The sequence below is a fragment of the Neovison vison genome, chromosome 2, assembly GCF_020171115.1.
Source record: "Neovison vison isolate M4711 chromosome 2, ASM_NN_V1, whole genome shotgun sequence".
NCBI lineage: Eukaryota > Metazoa > Chordata > Mammalia > Carnivora > Mustelidae > Neogale > Neogale vison.
This window is the reverse complement of record NC_058092.1, coordinates 72,062,501-72,082,819: the sequence shown is the minus strand read 5'-3', so window position 1 is coordinate 72,082,819 and position 20,319 is coordinate 72,062,501. Positions and strand designations below refer to the sequence as shown.

The 20,319-nt window shown below is 39.1% G+C and overlaps 1 protein-coding gene across 1 annotated transcript in view; it reads left to right on the top strand.

The window, feature by feature from the left end:
- The first annotated feature begins 1,397 nt into the window (after positions 1-1,397).
- SYDE2 (synapse defective Rho GTPase homolog 2) overlaps positions 1,398-20,319 on the top strand; it is a 47,332-nt gene continuing 28,410 nt past the window's right edge. The window contains exons 1-3 of the mRNA XM_044238604.1: positions 1,398-2,686; positions 11,674-12,342; positions 19,394-20,319. The exon at positions 19,394-20,319 is cut by the window's right edge and continues 177 nt beyond it. Coding sequence (XP_044094539.1) covers positions 1,939-2,686; positions 11,674-12,342; positions 19,394-20,319 — 2,343 coding nt within the window. The 5' untranslated portion in view covers positions 1,398-1,938. The remainder of the gene's footprint in view (positions 2,687-11,673; positions 12,343-19,393) is intronic.

Here is a 20,319-nt window from a genome sequence, read left to right as displayed (position 1 = left end):
AGTATTTCTTTAATTCTTATCATGTGTGAGTATTGTGCTGGGAGTTAGAGGAGTACATTCATGAGCTACTCAGACAAAGGCCCTTTTCTAATATGTAAACATAAACAAAAAAAAAAGTAATTGGGGGCATCTGGGTGGCTCAGTCAGTGAAGTGTCTGACCTGGGCTCAGGTCAGGACCTCAAGGTCCTGGGATGGAGTCCTGCGGTGCATGGGGCTTGGGCTCAGAGGGAAATCAGCTTCTCCCTCTCCTGCCCTCTCCCCAACTTGCCCTAATAAATAAATAAATAAAATCTTTAAAAAAAATGTAACTGAAATCAGAGATGACAGCAATGATGATTCTTACCAATCAGGGATAGGTCCATTCACCTGTGGCAACTCAAGGTACTTTGCAACTGTTACACAGAATACAGGATTTAATGTTTTTAAGAGAGTTGGTATTTCCAACTAACAGTTTCCCAATTTTGCCCAATTTTTTCTCAACCAAGTTTTCATTAAAATGAAGTGTTAGAGGGCTGAAAGTGGGGGCACTACTTCTGCGTCTCCATTTTACAAGTTTTGGTTGATAATCAGAATTTTGTGGTAGTATGCATTCATTAAAGAAATAAAGACGGGGACAAAGTGGTGGTTTTGGGGGCAAAAGGATTCTTCCTCACTGAAAAGGAATCTCCGCAAATTTTCTTTAAATAGCTGGCTCTCCGTGTCATTAAAATGATTAGGAATGTTTCTAGAACACATTGCACTCAATGAGATACACCTGTACTCACACTGTGTCCGTCAAAACGATTTTTGTTTTCTCTCAAGCTGGGACTTGTTACATTAGACACGCCTCATGCAATGGTGGCAATAGGCAGAGGGTGAAGGTGACGGGGTGGCAGCCAGGAGGGCACTTTCCCTTTCTCCAAAACTTTGCAGCCTTCCCACCCAGACACCTTCCCGCTCCTTCTTTTTTCTGCCTCAACTCTCACAGTCCACCTATCCCCGCCCCGCCCCACTCCTCCCCACCCTCTGGGCGCTCCCTCTCGGGTCCCCGGGTCTCCGTTGGGTCACTCTGGCCCTCCTCGGCCTCCCGCCCTCTGCCTCGCCCCGCGCCCACCCCGGGGAGCGCAGCTCCGCCGCCCGCAGACTGCGCGCCCCGTCGCGGCCCGAGGCTCCGGGGCATGCGCTCTGCAGCGCCGCCGCCCTCCCCCACCCCTTCCCGCGGCAGAGTTATGCCAAGTATGTGAGGAGCCCGCGAGGGCCAGCGCCGGTCATGGGGAGCCGCCGCCGTCGCCGCCGCCTCCGCGAGCACAGATTTTCCCCGAACTGGGCTCCGTCCTCTTCCCGCAGCGGGGGCGAGCCTGGGTGTTGAGGCGGAAGGGATGGCGGACCCCCTGAGAAGGACGCTGTCCAGGCTCCGGGGGAGGCGGAGCCCCCGCGCCGCCGGGGGGCTCGGGCTCCGGGCTGCCGCTGCAGCTACCGTGGCGGCCTCCGCGGTTGCCGAGGGAGACGCCGGCCGTGCTCCGGACGCTCGCCCAGGCAAGCACGCCCGCGCAGCCCGGCCGAGCCTGGAGCAGCCCTCGCCGTCGCCGCACGCGTGGGCTCCCGAGGCGCGGGTCCCCAGAGGGCGCCCGGAGCAGTGGGGAGCGCTCGGGCCTCGTCAGCGCGGCGGGAAGGAGGCCTTCTCCTCGGGTGGCGGGCTTCCTCGCGCCTGTCTGCACGCCCCGCCGGGCTCCGAAGGCAGCGGAGAGGAGGAGGACGACCGGGAGGACGACGCCGACTACTACGAGAACCTGCCCGGCGGCTCCCACTCGGCGCCCAAGCCTAAGGGGGCGGAGGCGGAGCGGTGGCCCCCGCCTTCCCCGGCGGCGGGCTCCTCCCCGGGGGCGGAGGGCTGCCGCCAGGAGACAGGCAGGCTGCAGACCCAGTTGCGAGAGGCCTATTATCTGCTGATCCAGGCCATGCACGACCTGCCCCCTGACTCGGGCGCGCGGCGGGGCGACAGGGGTTGGGCGGATCGCGGCTGCCTTGTGGGAGCCCGGGCGCTGGGCCAGCCGCCTTCCCCCTGCGGCGCTGCGGACCGCCGAGCCTGCCCCCAAGACTGGCAGCAGGGAGGCGGTGGCCGCCCTTGGCAGCAGGTGTCCCCGCCCCGGTCGCCTCTGAGGGAGTTGGGGAGAGGCCGCCTGCGGACTCCTCGGATGCGGCTGTCCTGCAGCAGAAGCCTCGAGAGCCTCCGGGTGGGTGCCAAGCCTCTTCCCGTCCAGCGGTGGCCGAGCGACAGCTGGATCAGGTGCGGCGCGCGCGGAGACCTGGACGAGCCCCCGCCACGTGGAGGCGGGATGGACGGCTGGAGCGGAGGCAGCGTCCCGGCCGCCGCGCCCTCCGGCCTCCTGACTTCCCGCTCCAGGGATCCCGGCCGCTCCTCAGGAAGCCCTTTCAGGGAACCTGCGGGGTCCGCTGTGGTACGCAGCGGCAAAGAAAACGGCCAGGAGGGGCTCCCCTTCCTCAAGCCTCCCGCGGTGACAGTCAAGAAACTGCAGAAGTGGATGTACAAAGGACGTCTGCTGTCCTTGGGAATGAAGGGTCGCTCCCGGGGGGCACCCCCCAAAGTCACGGGAGCGCAGGCAACCTCTCCAAATCTGGGCCCTTTGAAAATGCATGAGAGCCAAGTCCTCTCCGTGCCTCCAGACCAAAGAATTACGTTAACGGGTAGGTTATTTTGCAATCAGAATGCTAACACTTTGCGTCTTAATCTTTACTACCCGGGCTTCTGTTTTAAGAGCGAAGAATAAGGTATGTTTTTGCAGACAGGTACGTGCCGGTGCCAAAGTGAGTGTCACGTAAGTGGCAGCTGAGTGCCCCGGGTTACTTAGTATAATGCGTTCACATGTTTGGCCTTTTTCTTTTTTCTTTCCTTCTTCCCTTCTTCCCTTCCTCCCTCCCTCCCTTCTTTTTTTCTTCCTTCCTTCCTTTCCTTTTTTTTTTTTTTTTTTTTTAATAACAGTGGCATAAGGAGGACCTTGGGATTTTTGCTTTTTCTTCCCGAAGAACCAGTGTGCCTACTCTCAGCAGGACAGTGAGTAAAGGTTATGTTCACCACACGCTTTTAGTATAGAGTCGGGCGGTGCTGCCTTGATTTTTATTCTTTGTGGCTCTAGGCAAATCCGTAGACTTTGTGGAGTTTGTGAATTTGAACTTGATCCAAGGTAGACTTTATGGGCTTCATAAACTGTCATTTTACTCATTACGCGTCCTCCCCCCCGCCCCCCAGGCCGGCGTGCGCACAACACAGACACACACAACCCAAACCCCAAACCAAACCAAACTAACAAACAAAAAAAACTACCAACTAAAATTTCTTTTTAGTCAAGTAGGATTTCACATACTTCTCTCCACCTTTCCTCCTTCCTCCCTCCCACAAAAAACTAACAAAGTGAGTAATCTTTTTATTGTGGAAAATCAAGGGCACTAGTATTTTAATAAAAAAAAGATGTCTCCTGTGGTTCTAAGAAAGTGTAGACTTTTTTACAGTCATTTGTAAACTTAACTATATTTGCCCTTATAAATAGGATTTTGCTCCCAGCTTTGTATGTACATGATTTTTAATTTTCGCTGAAGGTTTAGAGTGCCAGTTTTAGAAATCTTTTAATTATGCTGTAAGTAGTAAAAATTCTTTCCTGGAAGAAGTATAATACCTTCAAACTGAGTCCAAAACAACGTGATCCTTTGAAGTACAATCTTAAATACAAAGACTTTTTAGTGAACATAAAGATGTACATGTCATTAATTCTCTAAAAAAATATTAGATGGTGAAATGTAAAAAGTATTCAGAGTACTTGTCATTTTCTCTGGTAAGAATTACAGATTCTCCAGGGCTGGGTTTATACACATTAACTTTGTTTAACCACTAAATACAAAACAGTGGGGAGAAACAAAGTTCACAAAACTTCTTATCACACAGTGAAGACAAATCAAATGATTCATTTAAAGCTTATACAAATTTGCAATGTTTTTTTGAATCTATAAATCTCTAATCCATACCTGTCAGTTTTTTTCCTCAACTTTATTCCATTTCACTTGAATAAAAGGATAACAGGATGAAAATTTTTTTGTAAAGAGAGATGTACTTTATGCTAAATTTATATTAAAATCATGCATTTGCAGGGTTAAAAGAATTTGTAATCATATTTTATTGCCACTGTATCTTTACTTCCCATGATCTTGATTCAGTTAACTCTTTGTAAGCTTGTTAAATTTCAGCCATAGCAAAAATCTGCATAAAACAAATATTTTATACTCTTTTGTTGCAAAGGTTAAACATGCGAAGTCTGATGGCTTTTAAGGCCCTAAGTTATAAATAAATATTCAAGGACTTTAAAAGTAATAAATGTAGTAATGCTTAACAATGAATTCATTGAATTTTTTTATTGAGAAACTAATTAAATGGAAGTAACTTTAAAAGAAGTTAAAATGAAACATTAGAATCCCTATGTGGTAGTATTTTAGATATTTTACAAGGAATCTAAGCGAAAGCTTGGATAATTTCTGGTTTATTTTATTTTATTTTTTAAAGATTTTTATTTATTTATTTGACAGAGAGAGATCACAAGTAGGCAGAGAGGCAGGCAGAGAGAGAGAGGGGGAAGCAGGCTCTCTGCTGAGCAGACAGCCCCATGCGGGGCTGGATCCCTGGACCCTGGGACCATGCGACCTGAGCCAAAGGCAGAGGCTTTAACCCACTGAGCCACCCAGGCGCCCCAGATAATTTCTGGTTTAAACAACTTTCTCAGATGTTATTATTTAATGTTATTTAATCAAATGTTGCTTCTTTTCAAATCTTTAGGAAAGATAAAAATAATTTGTGTAATGCTTACATATCTAGTATAGATTTGGAGAGCTAATTTTGTTTTTTAACTATTTTTCATGAAGGTTTAACTTATTAAAACCATTCTGGATACTTTATGTGGTTCTCATATGACCCCTCCCTCCACCCAGGTATGACATTTGTCATTTAACAACAATAAAAGAAACAGGTTAAGTAGTTTGCCCAAGGTCACACAAACTAGTATATGGTTTGTATATACTAGTGTATGGATTCAAACAATTACATAGATTCAGACTTAACGTCTTTATGACTCCAAAACCTGTGTTTATTTAAGGTCAGACAGATGCTAAAGTTCTTTAGAGGTCTGACCCAACAAATTTTATCACGCTGCTTGGATTGAGGACATGAATGGAATTTCAATAAGGTTCAGAAATGTAGGTAACTACCTCAAAGTTGCAAAGATGAAGGAGTTCACATAGATTTTAAGACAATTTTTAAATCAATACATCTATTTTAAACCTTTACCTTTAAATAACTTCAGATTGATGTTACATGGATTCTGGTTTTGTTTTGTTTTTTTAAATATCTTTTCTGGATTCTACTTTACAGTCATATTTTCTAAAAATTTAACTGGGCAGTCCAAATGAAGCAGTACATTTTAGATTGTATAAAGATGTTAGACTAAAAGGTTAATATCATACTTTTCTATGCAGTATTATTTGTGAGGATATTTTGTTTTAAAAAAAGTTACAGAATTTATAATACAGAAATGTATAATGGGACAGAGATACCTAATCTACCAATATTTAGGTATTTGGGAAATTTTTGAGACTCTATAACAAATGGAAGCCAAAATGATTTTCTGTTTTGATCTGGCTCCTCCTGAGAACCTCTAAAACTTTAGGGAGTATAACAGTGCCAGTGACTTGGTGCATTGGGTATGTAGTGTTCACAGATTGGCCAATTTGTTCTTAATTGAGATGATTATTTAAGAAATCTAAAGTCATTACACATGATAAATACTGTCAAGTTTCTGCAAGCCTTAAGATTACAAAGGAATTTTAATTTGTCAACTATAGTTCATTAAAAGTCTTTATAAATAAATTTAATTAGCATATAGTACTCAGAAATAAATTCAAAAACACTAGGTTAAACTATTTCAGCCTTTTACTGCTTTAAAAGTAGCCTTTTAAAAAAAGATTTTATTTATTCATTTGAGACAGATAGAGAGCATGAGCAGGAGGAGGGGCAGAGGGAGAAGCAGAAGTAAGGTTTCTGATGAGCAGGGAGCCAGATGTGGGACTTGATCCCAGGACCCCAAGATCATGACCTGAGCTGGAGGCAGAGGCTTAATCATCTGAGCCACCCAGAAGCCCCTAAAATTAGCCTATTTTGACTCTACTTTTGCTACTACACTCTCTGTGAAAGGAAATTTTGTCTAAAAAAATTTTAGGCAGTTCTCTTAAAATAGTATAATTAACTGGTTTAATCTCATGTAATAAACCTTAAAGGGAAGTTGACATTTAAAATGTGGAGTCCCATCTATTTCTTCTTTTTTCTCAAGTATTTGTAGCTCTGGTTTCTTATCTTTTTGAGCTACATGATCTTTATGGATTTTTTTCAACAAATTCTTTTATGCATGAGCCCTCTTCACGATTAGTGGCAATATGCATATAATTTTTGACTGTCTTCTAGTTTTATTTTTATTTGTTTTGTTTATTTTTTTGAAAAGATTTTATTCATTTGAGAGAGAGTGTGAGGGTGCTTACAAGCAGGGGGAGGGGCAAAGGGAGAGGGAGAGTGAGAAGCAGGCTCCCAGCTGAGCAGGGAGCCCCATGTGGGGCTCCATCCCAGGACCCTGGGATCATGACCTGAGCCAAAGGCAGATGCTTAACTGACTGAACCATCCAGGCACCGCTGCCTTCTAGCATTAATTTTAAATACCCCTCAGAGAAATTCTGCCATTGTGGCCCTAGGTCCAAGTCTAGTTGCCTTTTTTTTTTTTTTTTTTTTTTTTGGAAGAGTGCCATAGAACATTGGAGTTGCTGGTGGCTGGAAAACTCTGAGAATTACAAAGTCAGCAGAAAATAGTGTGTTGATTTGAAAGTCCTACATTTCTAAGTGGAGTTTATTTTTTGAGAATTGCCAAGGCTGTTTTCTAGACCATTGCCACTCAAAGAGTGGTTATGGAGCAGTGCTTTTTAAACGTAATGTGCATATGAATTCCCTGAAAACCTTGTTAAAATGCAGATTTATAGACGTGAGGTGGGACCTGAGATTCTGCATTTTAACAAACTCCTAGTGTTGATGCTACTGTTTGGTACATTGAGTAGTTAGGTTCTAGAGTTCCCAGTGTCCCCTATCTCCTATCTTGATACAGTTGTTAAAATTTTGAAAAAGCATTCTACTTTATTCTGATACCTGATCCCTATTAGAACAAAGCAGTTGAGCTCTTTCTGCTTTGGTTTTATTATGTATACATGTATACTTACTGCTTACATGTGACAAGTTTAAGCAGTTCCCTCTATATTGGTCTCATCTTCTACCAGTAAATGTGAGATTTTGGAATCTGCCAGAGAGAAGGCCATTTACTATACTGGTTATCAGAATAGGACCTCTGGGTTTCTGATCAGACCCCACCACTTACCTTACGAGGCTTGTGACCTTGAACAGGTTACTCAACATGGCATAGCCTTAGTACTCAGATTGCTGTGAGGATGAAAAAAGATAATCCATTTGGCACCATGTTTGGTGCTTAGTTAGCCGTTATCAAGAGAAAGGTAAGCAGGCTTTGTGAGAGTACTACCTTGCCCAGATCATTAGGGTTCTGGATGGAGAGGGAAATGATCAGAAGTTGGGGAGTACCACCTTGAAGAACACTGGGAATTGAGCTAGAACATACCCCTTTAGGGGCATTATTTATTCTGCTCATCTTTTCTTTTGTGGATCTTTGTCTTGCTCCTCCCCCTTACTTTTATGGAACTGAAAACAGTCTCAGGGTTTTTTTCTCTACTGTCCCCAAAGCTAGCACACAGCTTTTTTCTTAAGGGCTTTGTTGCTAGTCACAAGGGAGGAAACATAAAAGATAGAAAAATAAGTTTCTTTTTTTCTCCCTTTTACCCATTTCCCTATTTAGATTTATCTCAAAAAGAGAAAGACACACACACACACACACACACACACTCCCACGTGTGTGTTTATATATGTATATGCATAAACCTAAGGTTTAAGTTTACTCTAGTCATTTCTTCTGGGCTGCCAGGTTTGACTCTATGCAGGGCTGTTTGTATTTATTTAAACTCTAATACAGTATTTTATTTAGGATTTTTTAAAGAGAAGTAAGCAAAAACAACAGTTTGTTTCTGCAGTAGGTCTTTTTTAAATGATGAAAAGATGTCTGTATATAGATATATTTTCACTAAGGGTGAAAATGCATAATTTCTCAGAACGGTTGCTGATATTTTGAGCTAGGACACTAAATAAATGTTTAGTAATAGTAACTCATTTAAATTTATTTTGAGATAGTTAAGAACCCAAATTGGTTTGAGTAGTTCATGACTATGTAGAATATTTTTCTTTTTTTTTTTTTTTAAAGATTTTATTTATTTATTTGTCAGAGAGAGAGGGAGAGAGAGCGAGCACAGGCAGACAGAGAGGCAGGCAGAGGCAGAGGGAGAAGCAGGCTCCCTGCCGAGCAAGGAGCCCGATGTGGGACTCGATCCCAGGACGCGGGGATCATGACCCAAGCCGAAGGCAGCTGCTTAACCAACTGAGCCACCCAGGCGTCCCTAGAATATTTTTCTAAGTGAAAAACTTAAGTACCGCTTCTGCATTCTCTTACATATTTTCAAAGTAAAATGACTTTAATTAATCATTTAATTAATTATACCACAACAGGTTTAATTGTAAGGGAATAAAGACTTTTTTGCCTTGCAACTTGCATACTTATTTTGGTATCTTTTTTACCTTTGTCTTCTTTCAGTGTGTGTGTTTATGTATGAATAGAGCTGTAAGTAAAGCTAATGGAAGCTAAAGGTAATTCACACTTATGCCAGTAGGGTTTAACATTAATTTTAGCATCAAAGGAAGTAAATAGAAGATTGCAAATGGTTTTTCACTTCTGTGTCATTAACAGTCATATTCATCCCTTTGGTTAAGGAAGATAAAAATGAAATGTTTTAAATTCTCTATAAATAATTGCTCAAGTAAAATTAGTGCCCTGTAGGCTTTGCTTATTCAATTTTAATAAATGAATAAGTTTGGCCTTTATCAGAAATCACAATCATGTACCTATTTATCTCTAAATTTCAACTTCAGCATCATGTACTATTTTGAATTATTCAAGCAGTAGCAATCAGACTGTTCAGTTTCAAGTTTTTGTAGTTTGTAGTTTCATGAAAAGTAGTTGCATTGTATCTTGTGTAATTATTCCTTTTAATATTATACTTTAAATACTCACATCAATAGATGGGTCAATTTGCATAAGTATGGGATGCCAGTAGCTTTGTTTTTGTCATTGCAGCTCCTTGGAATGCAGTACAAGTAGAAACATGTCTGTTTCATTTAAAATGTATGTCAAAAAACTCTCTAGGACTCAAAATAATTCAACTGTATAAAATGTTGGATCTTTTGAGAGACAGCTGAGAAAAAGATAAAATAAGATGTGACTCCTAGCCATTGTGAGTTGTATAATTTTGTACTTTTGGCTTCAAATTTACAATTGTATAAAGATTACAAGTAATACCTTGTGAATGTCTGACGTGCTAATAAATAATATGGCATTTGGACTTAAATGTGCAATAGATTTAGCTTTTAGTACACTTGGACAGAGACGTGGCCACTAAAAATCCAGAGGCCCCAGTGATTCCTGAGTATGTGTTGATTTTCAGTTTTTAATTTCTTTACTTTTAAGGAAGCAGAACCAAGAAAGACTCTTGAGTCTTCATGTTTTTCATTAATTAAACTAAATCAATTCAAGATAGGTATTGAATATCTGTTACATGTTTGCATGATAAATCTTGGAGGTAGAGATGTGTGTTTCTCTTAGTCCTGGCCCAGGCGTACTGCTACAAACTTTGGAGTCAGAAGAGTTTATTTTGAGTGCTGCCTTTCCCATTTATGAACTAGGTGGTCTTGGGCAAGTTACTTCATTTTTTTGAGTAGTACTATATAGTTTTCAAAATATTTCCAACATTTTCTCACTTAATTCTTACTAACTGGGTTGATATTATTACCATATTCAGAAAGGACTGCCTACTTCCCTACTTTCTGGTGGGTAGCATGGTATAGGAGAGACAGGTGTAGGAGAACATTGATTTTAGGTTTAGACTGGCTTAAATTTGAATACTACAGCTATCACCTTGACCATATACTTCATTTTTTCTGGCTTGTGGAAATAATCATACCTGTCTTAGCATTTTTGTGGAGGCTTAAATGAGGTTAAGGGCTTCCTGTTTTATCTCTCATCACTGATGTACAGTAGGCACTCAGGAAATAAATGCATAGTAGGGATTCATGGGCGCTTCCTTGCCTTTTGAGTCCTGGTCTGTTCCTGCCTCTGGAACTAGTTGAACTTGAAATGCAGTTTGTGTTGGAGGGTTTTAAAAAATATGTATATATATAATTTTTTAAAATTAATTGCTTGGTTGGATAAAAATTAGAATTAAAAAAAGACAAGTTTACATTTTTTAAGGGATTTTTGTTCAGTAGACGGAGGTTACTGAAAGCCTTGATGATGTATGAACCTAATTTTTTGGTTGTTATTAAGCTCCTCATAGTTTATTCTGTTTTTACTACTCTGTTATTAGGGTATTATATTGTATTTGCTATAATACTAATATGAATCAATCATATACATACTTAAGGTAGATAAACTATAATTCCACCATTTATAAACCTAGCATGATCTTAAATTTTTAGAAAGGTGGTTTTGTCTGTTTTTCTGTGTTTAATGAATTGGTATTATGGTGTATATTTAACTTATTGAGTGTCATTGAAGCCTGCTTTATGCAGTTCTTTGGATATGTTACTCTTTATATGGAATTAATGTTACGTATACATTTTTAGAGCCTTATTTCATTATATTAACACAAACACATAACAAGTATTTGATGACCCTAATTGGACTATGAATTTTTTAAGGGTAGGAACTATTTTGTTCATTCTTATGTTCTTGCTCCTTAAGTTTGTGCCTGGCCAGTAATGAGAGCTGCTTGTATTTACTGTGAGACAAGATATCTGGTTCTAATGTAAAGCCTTCTTAAGGGATTTTTATTTTTAATTTTGCCCTAGGTATTTAGAGCTTAAACCCTGCATAAAATGCTACTGCATAACTATATGATTGGGAAATAGATGTTATGCTGAAATTTTAGTAATCAGGAAAGCATTTAGTATTAAGTAAGCCACACTTATTTTTAAAGATTTACTCAAAGTTCATCTTTATATGAGAAAGTAGAAATATTACTTATGTCTTCTAAAGATTTCTGGACCTAGTAGTGAGTTGGAAATTATTAAAAATATTAATTAAAGGCATACTGTGTACAAAACATTCCATGTAAGCTTTTTATAAAGTATGTTTTGCTTAGGGTAATTCTTTGTGAGTCCTATCATGCATATAAAGGCAGTCTCACAATTTATTCTTTTTCTCAGAGTTCTTATGTCACTTATACCAGTAGTCTAAATAATAGAAATTATTTTTAGGCGAAAAAGCCAAAATTCTTCGTGTTTCATTTTAATCTCCAAATGTAATACTACTTTTCTTTCTATCTTTTTAAAAATATCGTTTTAATAACTGATTTCAAGTGACCTGTCTTTCCTGGTATGCTAGGCATTACATCATTACATTGTACCATCTTTTTTCTCTTTGAAATAGATTTATTTGAAAATGTCTATGGGTCTTCAGTGAAGAGAAGAGAACTTGAAGACCTGAAGGATAATATTGGATTCAGAAGTCATAAGCCACTTAATAGCATCACTGTGTCAAAGAAACGCAATTGGCTATATCAGAGCACTCTGCGACCTTTTAATTTGGAAGAAGAAAATAAATGCCAAGACATAAGTCACTTATCCATCTCACCCAAACATCAGCTATCACGACCTTTCTTCAAGTCCTCTGAAGAATACTGTACATATATGGTGTGTGATGCTACAGATTCTTCACCTTCACGAAACTGTTCTTTAGACTTTAATGAGGAAAATGATGCAGACGATGAGAGAGAAATATGGTACAACCCCATTCCTGAGGATGATGACTTTGGTATATCAAATGCTTTGAGTTTTGGTGAAGCGGACTCTCCTGTTCTGAAGTTTCCTACAGTTAGCTTGAGAGTGTTGTCTGGTAGTGACCTAATGAAAGCAGAGCAGTACACTGAAGACTTGCTGTGTTCTTCAGAACTCAGAACCACACAGTCCAATGAAACGAATCCTGTAGATCCCATCCATTCCCCAGAGGTCATGCAGCCATTCAAGCAAAGGGTTGGACACAAGGCACAAGAAGGTATCATGGTAGAGGAGAGTCTCATGTTGAGATCTCCTTTTGCAGGTAAAGATATGTTTTCCTTTTTTTTTTTTTTTTCCATTTTTCAGTTCTTTGACAGTAGTTACAACTGAATATAGATGTCTATGATAGCCATGTACTTTTCCTTACAGTGTGAGTGTATTTTTGTAAAAATAAAACTCAACAACACTTACAAACCTTTTTATATAAATGGTGGTTTAATTATTACTATCACAGACTTTGGTTTTGTAAGGGGTGAAGATGCTGGGGGAGTCCTACACCAACTCGAGGATGTCTGTCCTTTGAGACAGTGATTACTTTTCTCTTAGTTGAAAGAATGGAATCATAGGGAGTGGGAGAGGAAGATATATTCTTTTTTTTAAAGATTTTATTTTTTTATTTGACAGACAGAGATCACAGGTAGGCAGAGAGGCAGGCAGAGAGAGAGGAAGGGAAGCAGGCCCCGTGCTGAGCAGAGAGCCCGATGTGGGGCTGGATCCCAGGAACCTGAGACCCCGGGACCATGACCCGAACTGAAGGCAGAGGCTTTAACCCACTGAGCCACCCAGGTGCCCCTGAGAAAGATATATTCTTTATATAAATCTGATTTTGCTTCATTCATTTACACCTATCCTGGTTACAGCTGAAAAGTTGTATGTTCAATGTATTGGTAGTTATTACTTTATGGTTTCATGCCTACATTTCCTCATGAACAACTGAAAGGAAGAAGAGAAAAAGAAGTGAGACGTAAGTAAAGACCTTGGAAATAGGTGCTACAATAGTTATGGCACCTAGAAAGGAAATAATTGAAGTTTGATGCATATTAGGTTGAACTATATGAAATTGCTGAGATTCAACAGTTTCTGACCTGCAAAACATGGCATTTCATATAGTTCAACCTGATGGTTTTATTCTTCTTTGATTGCCTTGATTTTTTGATAGGCTTCTTTTCAAATTTGGTCCCAAACACACTACACAGGAAACAACATAAAACATATTTAGTTGCAGATATCAAATGTTCGAGAAAAAGCAGTTCTGGTTTATATAAAGTCATTTTAATTTATAAAATTTAAATGAGGGACACCTGGGTGTCTCAACCGGTTAAGCATCTGACTTTGGCTCAGGTCATGATCTCAGGGTCCTGGGATTGAGTCCTGAATCCAGCTCTGCAGGGAGCGTGGAGTCTGCTTGTCCCATCCCCCACTCATGCTCTCCCTCTCTCAAATGGATAAATAAAAAAATCTAAAAAAAAATTTCAAGTGATACAGAATATTCCAAGATGTGGTGTATAGCAGGTGCTGGCAGTACCTCGTCCACATCCTTTGTGTTTTATTGCTTATTTAGAAGAAACCACCTACTTCCAGCCATCAGTATCTGCTCTCTGCTTGAGGACTGTGAGAGTTTAGGGAATTTCTCTGCAGGGCAGCCTGGGAGTGTCCCTGAACCAGTGACTGACAGGAGTTGGTGTAGGGCTACCTTAGCTCTCTCCCTCCTTGAGTGCCATAATTCAACATTGTTTCCCAGAGTTTTCTCTGAAGTTAAGCACCATAGTAGTAGCAGGCTTGATAATTCTTGGATTTTCCCCTGAATTTTTTCACCTCTTGCTAGTATTTTTGTACTTTACAAATAAACTACTTGCATTTGAATCTTTTCCTTAGGGATATGAGGAGGTGGAGTGGATGTTATATTGATAAGAGAACAAGTGAGTTAAAAAACAGTATGTACTATATGATATTAGTTTTTTGAAAGAAACACTGAGAAGTTACACTGGAAATATTAAATAACTACCCCCTCCCCCCACCATGTTGGGATTGAAGGTAATAAAAAATTTTGTGTGTGTGCATTCCTATTTGTAGATTGACTTTTCAGCATGAGTTTGTGGGTTTTTTTTTTTTTGTAATCCGGATGGAGAGAGAAATAAATGCTATATAATATCAATAGTTTGCAAGGCAGTTTGTGATTAGGGTGGAGTGGTAGGGAAGGCTTAAAGGAGTATGGCAGAGAGTAGCGGATTGGCATGGTGCAGAAAAGGCAAAAGGGTACAAGAATAACTGGGAAGTTAGAAAGCCAGTGTCTGTAAAGTGATACGTACTTTGATTTAAGTTACTTGTCTGTAAATTTTATTATTTTATGTTTGTGGCAAATTGTGAACCTGGAAAGACTAACAGACATTATAAAAACAAAAAACCCCAAAACTTGAAAGTATGGTAGGGTTGTCATTTATGTCTCCTTTCTCACTATTATTCTTCTCTTTAGCATATTATTAAAATATAAGCACTATTAAATATGACCAAAGGAAATATCTATTTATTTATTTATAAATATTCACTTATTTATTTTAGAGAGAGAGAGCTCACGCTCTGGTGGTGGGTGGTGGAGAAAAGGGGCAGAGGGAGAGGAAGACAAGCAACAAACAGACTTTCCACCGAACAAGGAGTCCAACACGGGGCTTGATTCCAGGACCCTGAGATCATGACCTGAGCCAAAATGAAGAAATGGACAATTAACCAACTGAACAATCCAGGCACCCACCAAAGGGCATATTTAGACAATTTATTTACATGTCATCTTTTTAAAATTTGATCAGAAAGGTCACCTAAGGTAGTGTTTTCTTTAGCAGTATTAACAGAGAACTGTTGAGAAATAGGCAAGGAGAATGGTTGAATTTTAAAATAATTTTCTTGGGACGCCTGGGTGGCTCAGTTGGTTAAGCAGCTGCCTTCGGCTCGGGTCGTGATCCCAGCGTCTTGGGATCGAGTCCCACATGGGGCTCCTTGCTCAGCAGGGAGCCTGCTTCTCCCTCTGCCTCTGCCTGCCTCTCTGTCTGCCTGTGCTTGCTCTCTCTCTGACAAATGAATAAATAAAATTAAAAAAAAAATTCTTTAAAATAATTTTCTTGTCAAGAAATAGGAAAGAAAAAAGAAAATGAATGACAACTTTTTAATCATCGTAACACAATTATGACTTGTTTTTTTGTCTCTCAAGTTACATGTATACATGTATCTTTTAACTAGTTGCAATCATTTGCATGCTGATTTTGGTTTTTGATATTTTCACTTGGTATTGTACATGTAGATTAACATTATTGTTGCCAGTTTTGTAGCATTTAATTGGGTTGATGTGTCTAGATCTACATGCTGGGTGTTAATAGATTGTTTCCACTACTAATGGAGTGATGTTCATCATATTCTATTTTACTTAATTAGGATTAATTACTAGTAGCACTACTGGGTTTTTATGGCTGTTAACTGTTATATGTAATTCCTGCATTATAGTTCCTTAAAGATTTACCAACTTACAGACAACTAACAATTGGTTGGTTGAGTAAATTCATTTATTCAGCCATCACTCAGTTTCTGCTGTGTGCCAGTTAATGTTCTAGGTGCTGAAGGAATGTGCCAGGTTCACTAGATTCTAGCCTGGCCTTATAAGGATTTCCATTTTGTACTTTTCCTTTATAGCTAGTCTGTGATTTGATTAGTGTAATATTGGTTTAATTTTCAGCAGCTATTGAGTTTGGTAATATTTCAGCTCTTTTACAGAAACAAAGCATTTTTATTTTAATAAATTGCCTTGTCTACAGCAGAAATTGTTAATTTACACAGTATTTCATTTTAATAATTAGTTAAGGACTTAAGTAAGAAATATTTAATGCACTATGTGTAGAAAAAGTCAGAATGTTAAATTAACTTCTTAATAATGTAAAACAAACCTAGAGCAATTTAATATACTGGGTAGCATTTTAAGCCATGACAAAATAGATTATAGACTACAGCAGGAATCCAATTACTATAGACTGTTTTAGGCCAGTAAACCAGTAGACTTGTACTACAATTTATAGTACAAGGGAATGCTTTGTCTAGTTTGTCAAACACTCCATTTCTTACTAGTTGCTTACCAGAAAAGCCCAGCAGGCGTTCTTAAAATAGTCCTTTCTCTATAAAGAAACCACTTCTTTGTCATTAGGACACATAAAGAGGGGTGGAGGGAGATTATATTAATTCTTTAAAGAAAGGTCATTTAATCTATTGATTTTTGAAATGAATTAATACTTTTTTGGGTCATCTTAATTGTAAAATGTATTACATAAAGTGGTCTCTGATATGAGGGTCATTGGAGATCTTTGTAAGGAATAGTTAGATGAAATGTGAAAAATTGATTTAAATTTTAAATCGTTTAAATAATAGTTTCTTTCTTTCTTTCTTTCTCTTTCTTTCTTTCTTTCTTTCTTTCTTTCTTTCTTTCTTTCTTTCAGTAAGCTCTAGACCTAACTCTGAGATCAAGAGTCACAGGTTCTCCTGACAGAGAACTAGGCATCCCTAATAGTTTCTTTAAAGGAACAGTTTAAACTTACATTAGATTTTAGAAGATAGTTTCATTTTACTTTATTAGTTTAAACCCTTAAACAGGAACAGTTTCAAATTTTAAAATAAAATTTATTAGTCTATACATTTTAAGAAATTTATATATTTATTTGAGAGAGAGAGACGCAGTACAAGCAGGGTGAGAGGCAGAGGGAGAGGGAGAAGCTGACTCCCTGCTGAGCAGGACTCTGAGATCATGACCTCAGCCACAGGCAGACGCTTCACAGATTAAACCACCCAGGTGCCCTGATATATATATATATATATATATATATATATATATATATATATATATATTTTAAACTGGGGGATTGAGAATTTGAGGTTAAATAGAATATTTTAACTTCTTTTTTTTTTTTTAAGATTTTTTATTTATTTATTTGACAGGGAGAAAGATAGCGAGAGAAGGAACACAAGCAGTGGAAGTGGGAGAGGGAGAAGCAGGCTTCCTGCCAAGCTGGGAGCCTGATGTGGGGCTTGATCCCAGGACCCTAGGATCATGACCTGAGCCGAAGGCAGACGCTTAGCATCTGAGCCACCCAGGCACCCTGGAATATTTTAACTTCTTAATAATAGTTGAGAAAAGGTCATTAAAAATAAATGTAATGTGTATGTATAGACGAAAAAATGTTTAGAAGGAAGGAAGGGCTCTAAAGTATAGTATTTAAGAATATAGACTTTGAAAGCCTGTGCTTAGATTTGAATCGTTCCTGTTTCTGCCACTTACCAGCTTTGGGATCTTACACATATCAGGCAGCCCTGTGTATGAAGTCTTTATCTGCAGAATGGGATGCTAGTGGTATCTTAACTCATAAGGCTATTTCAAGAATTAAGTGAGGATCGTTGCATACTAAGTTTTAAATTAATTTTTCATACTTTTTCTAGCTCAATAAATGGTTGGTATTATATATATTAGCAATTTAATATTAAACAACTTTTAATATTATTTTGGCCAATTATTTTTGACCACAGTATTTTCAATGGCTAATCTCTTGGTAGTGCAGTTTAGGCTAGTCACTTTATTTGTATTTCTTTGTATCTTTTAAAAACTTACTTTCACATTCAGAAAAAAATAAAACTATTTTTGAGTAGAGAATTTAGAAAGAGTTCAATCCTTTACTCTTCATGAAAATGAGAATTATGAGAAAACTTCTTTATGTCTCTGTACTGTCATTGAATATATTGAAATTACAAGGAAAGACCCTAAGTTAGCTTTTGAAGTTCTAGGGAGTTACTGTATATAAATAATATAAGTAATGTCTTTATAGTTTTAAAAATTAATTATTTAGCTTTATTACATTCAATATTCAGTTATTCTTTTTTTAGTGTGTTATTTTTTAAAGATTTTGTTTATTAGAGAGAGAGCGTGCACAAGTGGGGGAGGGAGAGGGGCAAGCAGATGGTGCTGAGCACGGAGCTCCATGTGAAGCTCAGTCTCATGACCCTGAGATCATGACCTGAACCGAAATCAAGAGTTGGACACCCAACTGACTGAGCCAGCCAGGCACCCCTTAATATTCAGTTACTCTTGATTCACTAGAGTCCATTTTTTGTAATCTTCGGTGGCATGTTCTATTAGAACATTAGAATGAGGAAGGGCTCTTAGTTGTCAAAATTATAAATTTTGTTTGGTTTTTAAAGTTTTTTAAAAACCAGTCATGCTACATGATAAAGTTTAGTTTTTAGAGGATTGTATATAGAAGAAATTTTTGGGGGGGAACCTGGATGGCTCAATCAGTTAGGCATCTTCCTACTGTTAAGGTCATGATACCAGGACTGATCCTGGATGGATCCAGGATCCAGCCAGCTTTGCATCATCTGGCTTCCCTGCTTGGCAGGGAGCCTGCTTCTTCCTCTCCTTCTGTCCCTCCCCCCTGCTTCTACTCACTTGTTCTCCCTCTCTCTCAAGTAAATAAATTTTTAAAAATCTTTTTTAAGGGGCGCCTGGGTGGCTTAGTTGGTTGGACGACTGCCTTCGGCTCAGGTCATGATCCTGGAGTCCCAGGATCGAGTCCCACATCGGGCTCCCAGCTCCACGGGAAGTCTGCTTCTCCCTCTGACCTTCTCCTCGCTCATGTTCTCTCTCACTGTCTCTCTCTCAAATAAATAAATAAAATCTTAAAAAAAATCTTTTTTTTAAAAAAAGAAGTGTTCTTTTATTAGAGTAGGATTTCTAAATAAACATTAAAATAGGAAATATGTTAAAATAAACAAGTATTAATATGCCAAAATAGGAAGCTTTCCTAGTTTCCTCTGATACCCATTGTTTATGGTTATAAAATAACATACTCCCTGAATTATACTGCAGTGGAAAGATTTTAAAGGAATCTATGTTACCCTTCCTCCAAACCTTTAGAATAGAAAAACGGTTGGAGATGGAGATGGTTTTTTCCACTGTAAGCTATTTGGAACCCCCCCCCCTTTTTATTTAAGATTTTATTTTTAAGTAATCCCTACATCCAATATGGGGCTCAAACTTAACAACACTGAGGTCAAGAGTTGCATACTCAACCAACTGAGCCATCCAGGCACCCCTGGAAATCCTTGATACTCTGTTTGAAAGTGGTAATGGAGATTTACTTAAACTTGCTTATATAACTAATTAAATCTCCCCAATGGGACAAAATGAGAGAAAAAAAAATCTGTCCATATGAGAGTTTGTTTAATCGATGATTTATAAGGCAGGAATCAGAAAATATCACCTTATAATTTCTTTTTTTTTTTTTTTTAAGGTCCTGGGAGCCTAGCTGCTACAAATAAGACTGAATTGGGAGTGCCAGGACCATCTTCTCCAAGCCCTAGCCCTGTGAAAAAAAATAACTCAATTAACTGGTCTTTCCCAGATAAAATAAAATCTCCACGAACTGTGAGGAAACTTTCTATGAAAATGAAAAGGTTGCCAGAACTTAGCCGAAAGCTGAGCGTTAGAGGAACTTTGAATCACACGAACAGTCCAGATAATACCCCTTCTCTGTCTAAATGTAACTGTCAGGAAATTCATCATACTGATATTCTGCCTTCTGGGAACACAACCACAGCTGCGAAGAGGAATGTTATAAGTCGGTACCACTTGGATACCAGCGTATCTTCTCAGCACAGCTACCAGAAGAAAACATTTATGAGTTCTAAGTATTCTTGTAAAGGCGGTTATCTCAGTGATGGAGATTCACCTGAACTTATAACTAAAGCTATCAAACATGGATCTGAAAACAAATTTGGAAAGGGAAAAGAAATAACTCCAAACAGTTGTAGCAAGAGTGAAATAGACATTGATGCTTTCAGACATTATAGTTTTTCCGACCAACCTAAATGTTCACAGTACATATCTGGGCTCATGAGTGTGCATTTCTATGGTGCTGAGGATTTAAAACCACCTCGGGTAGATTCAAAAGATGTCTTCTGTGCAATTCAGGTAGATTCAGTAAACAAAGCAAGAACCGCTCTGCTCACGTGTCGGACAACATTTTTAGACATGGATCATACTTTCAACATAGAAATTGAAAATGCACAGCATTTGAAATTAGTAGTATTCAGTTGGGAACCGACTCCAAGAAAAAATCGAGTGTGTTGTCATGGAACTGTTGTTCTCCCCACTTTATTCAGAGTGACAAAGACACATCAGTTGGCTGTCAAACTTGAGCCCAGAGGTCTTATTTAT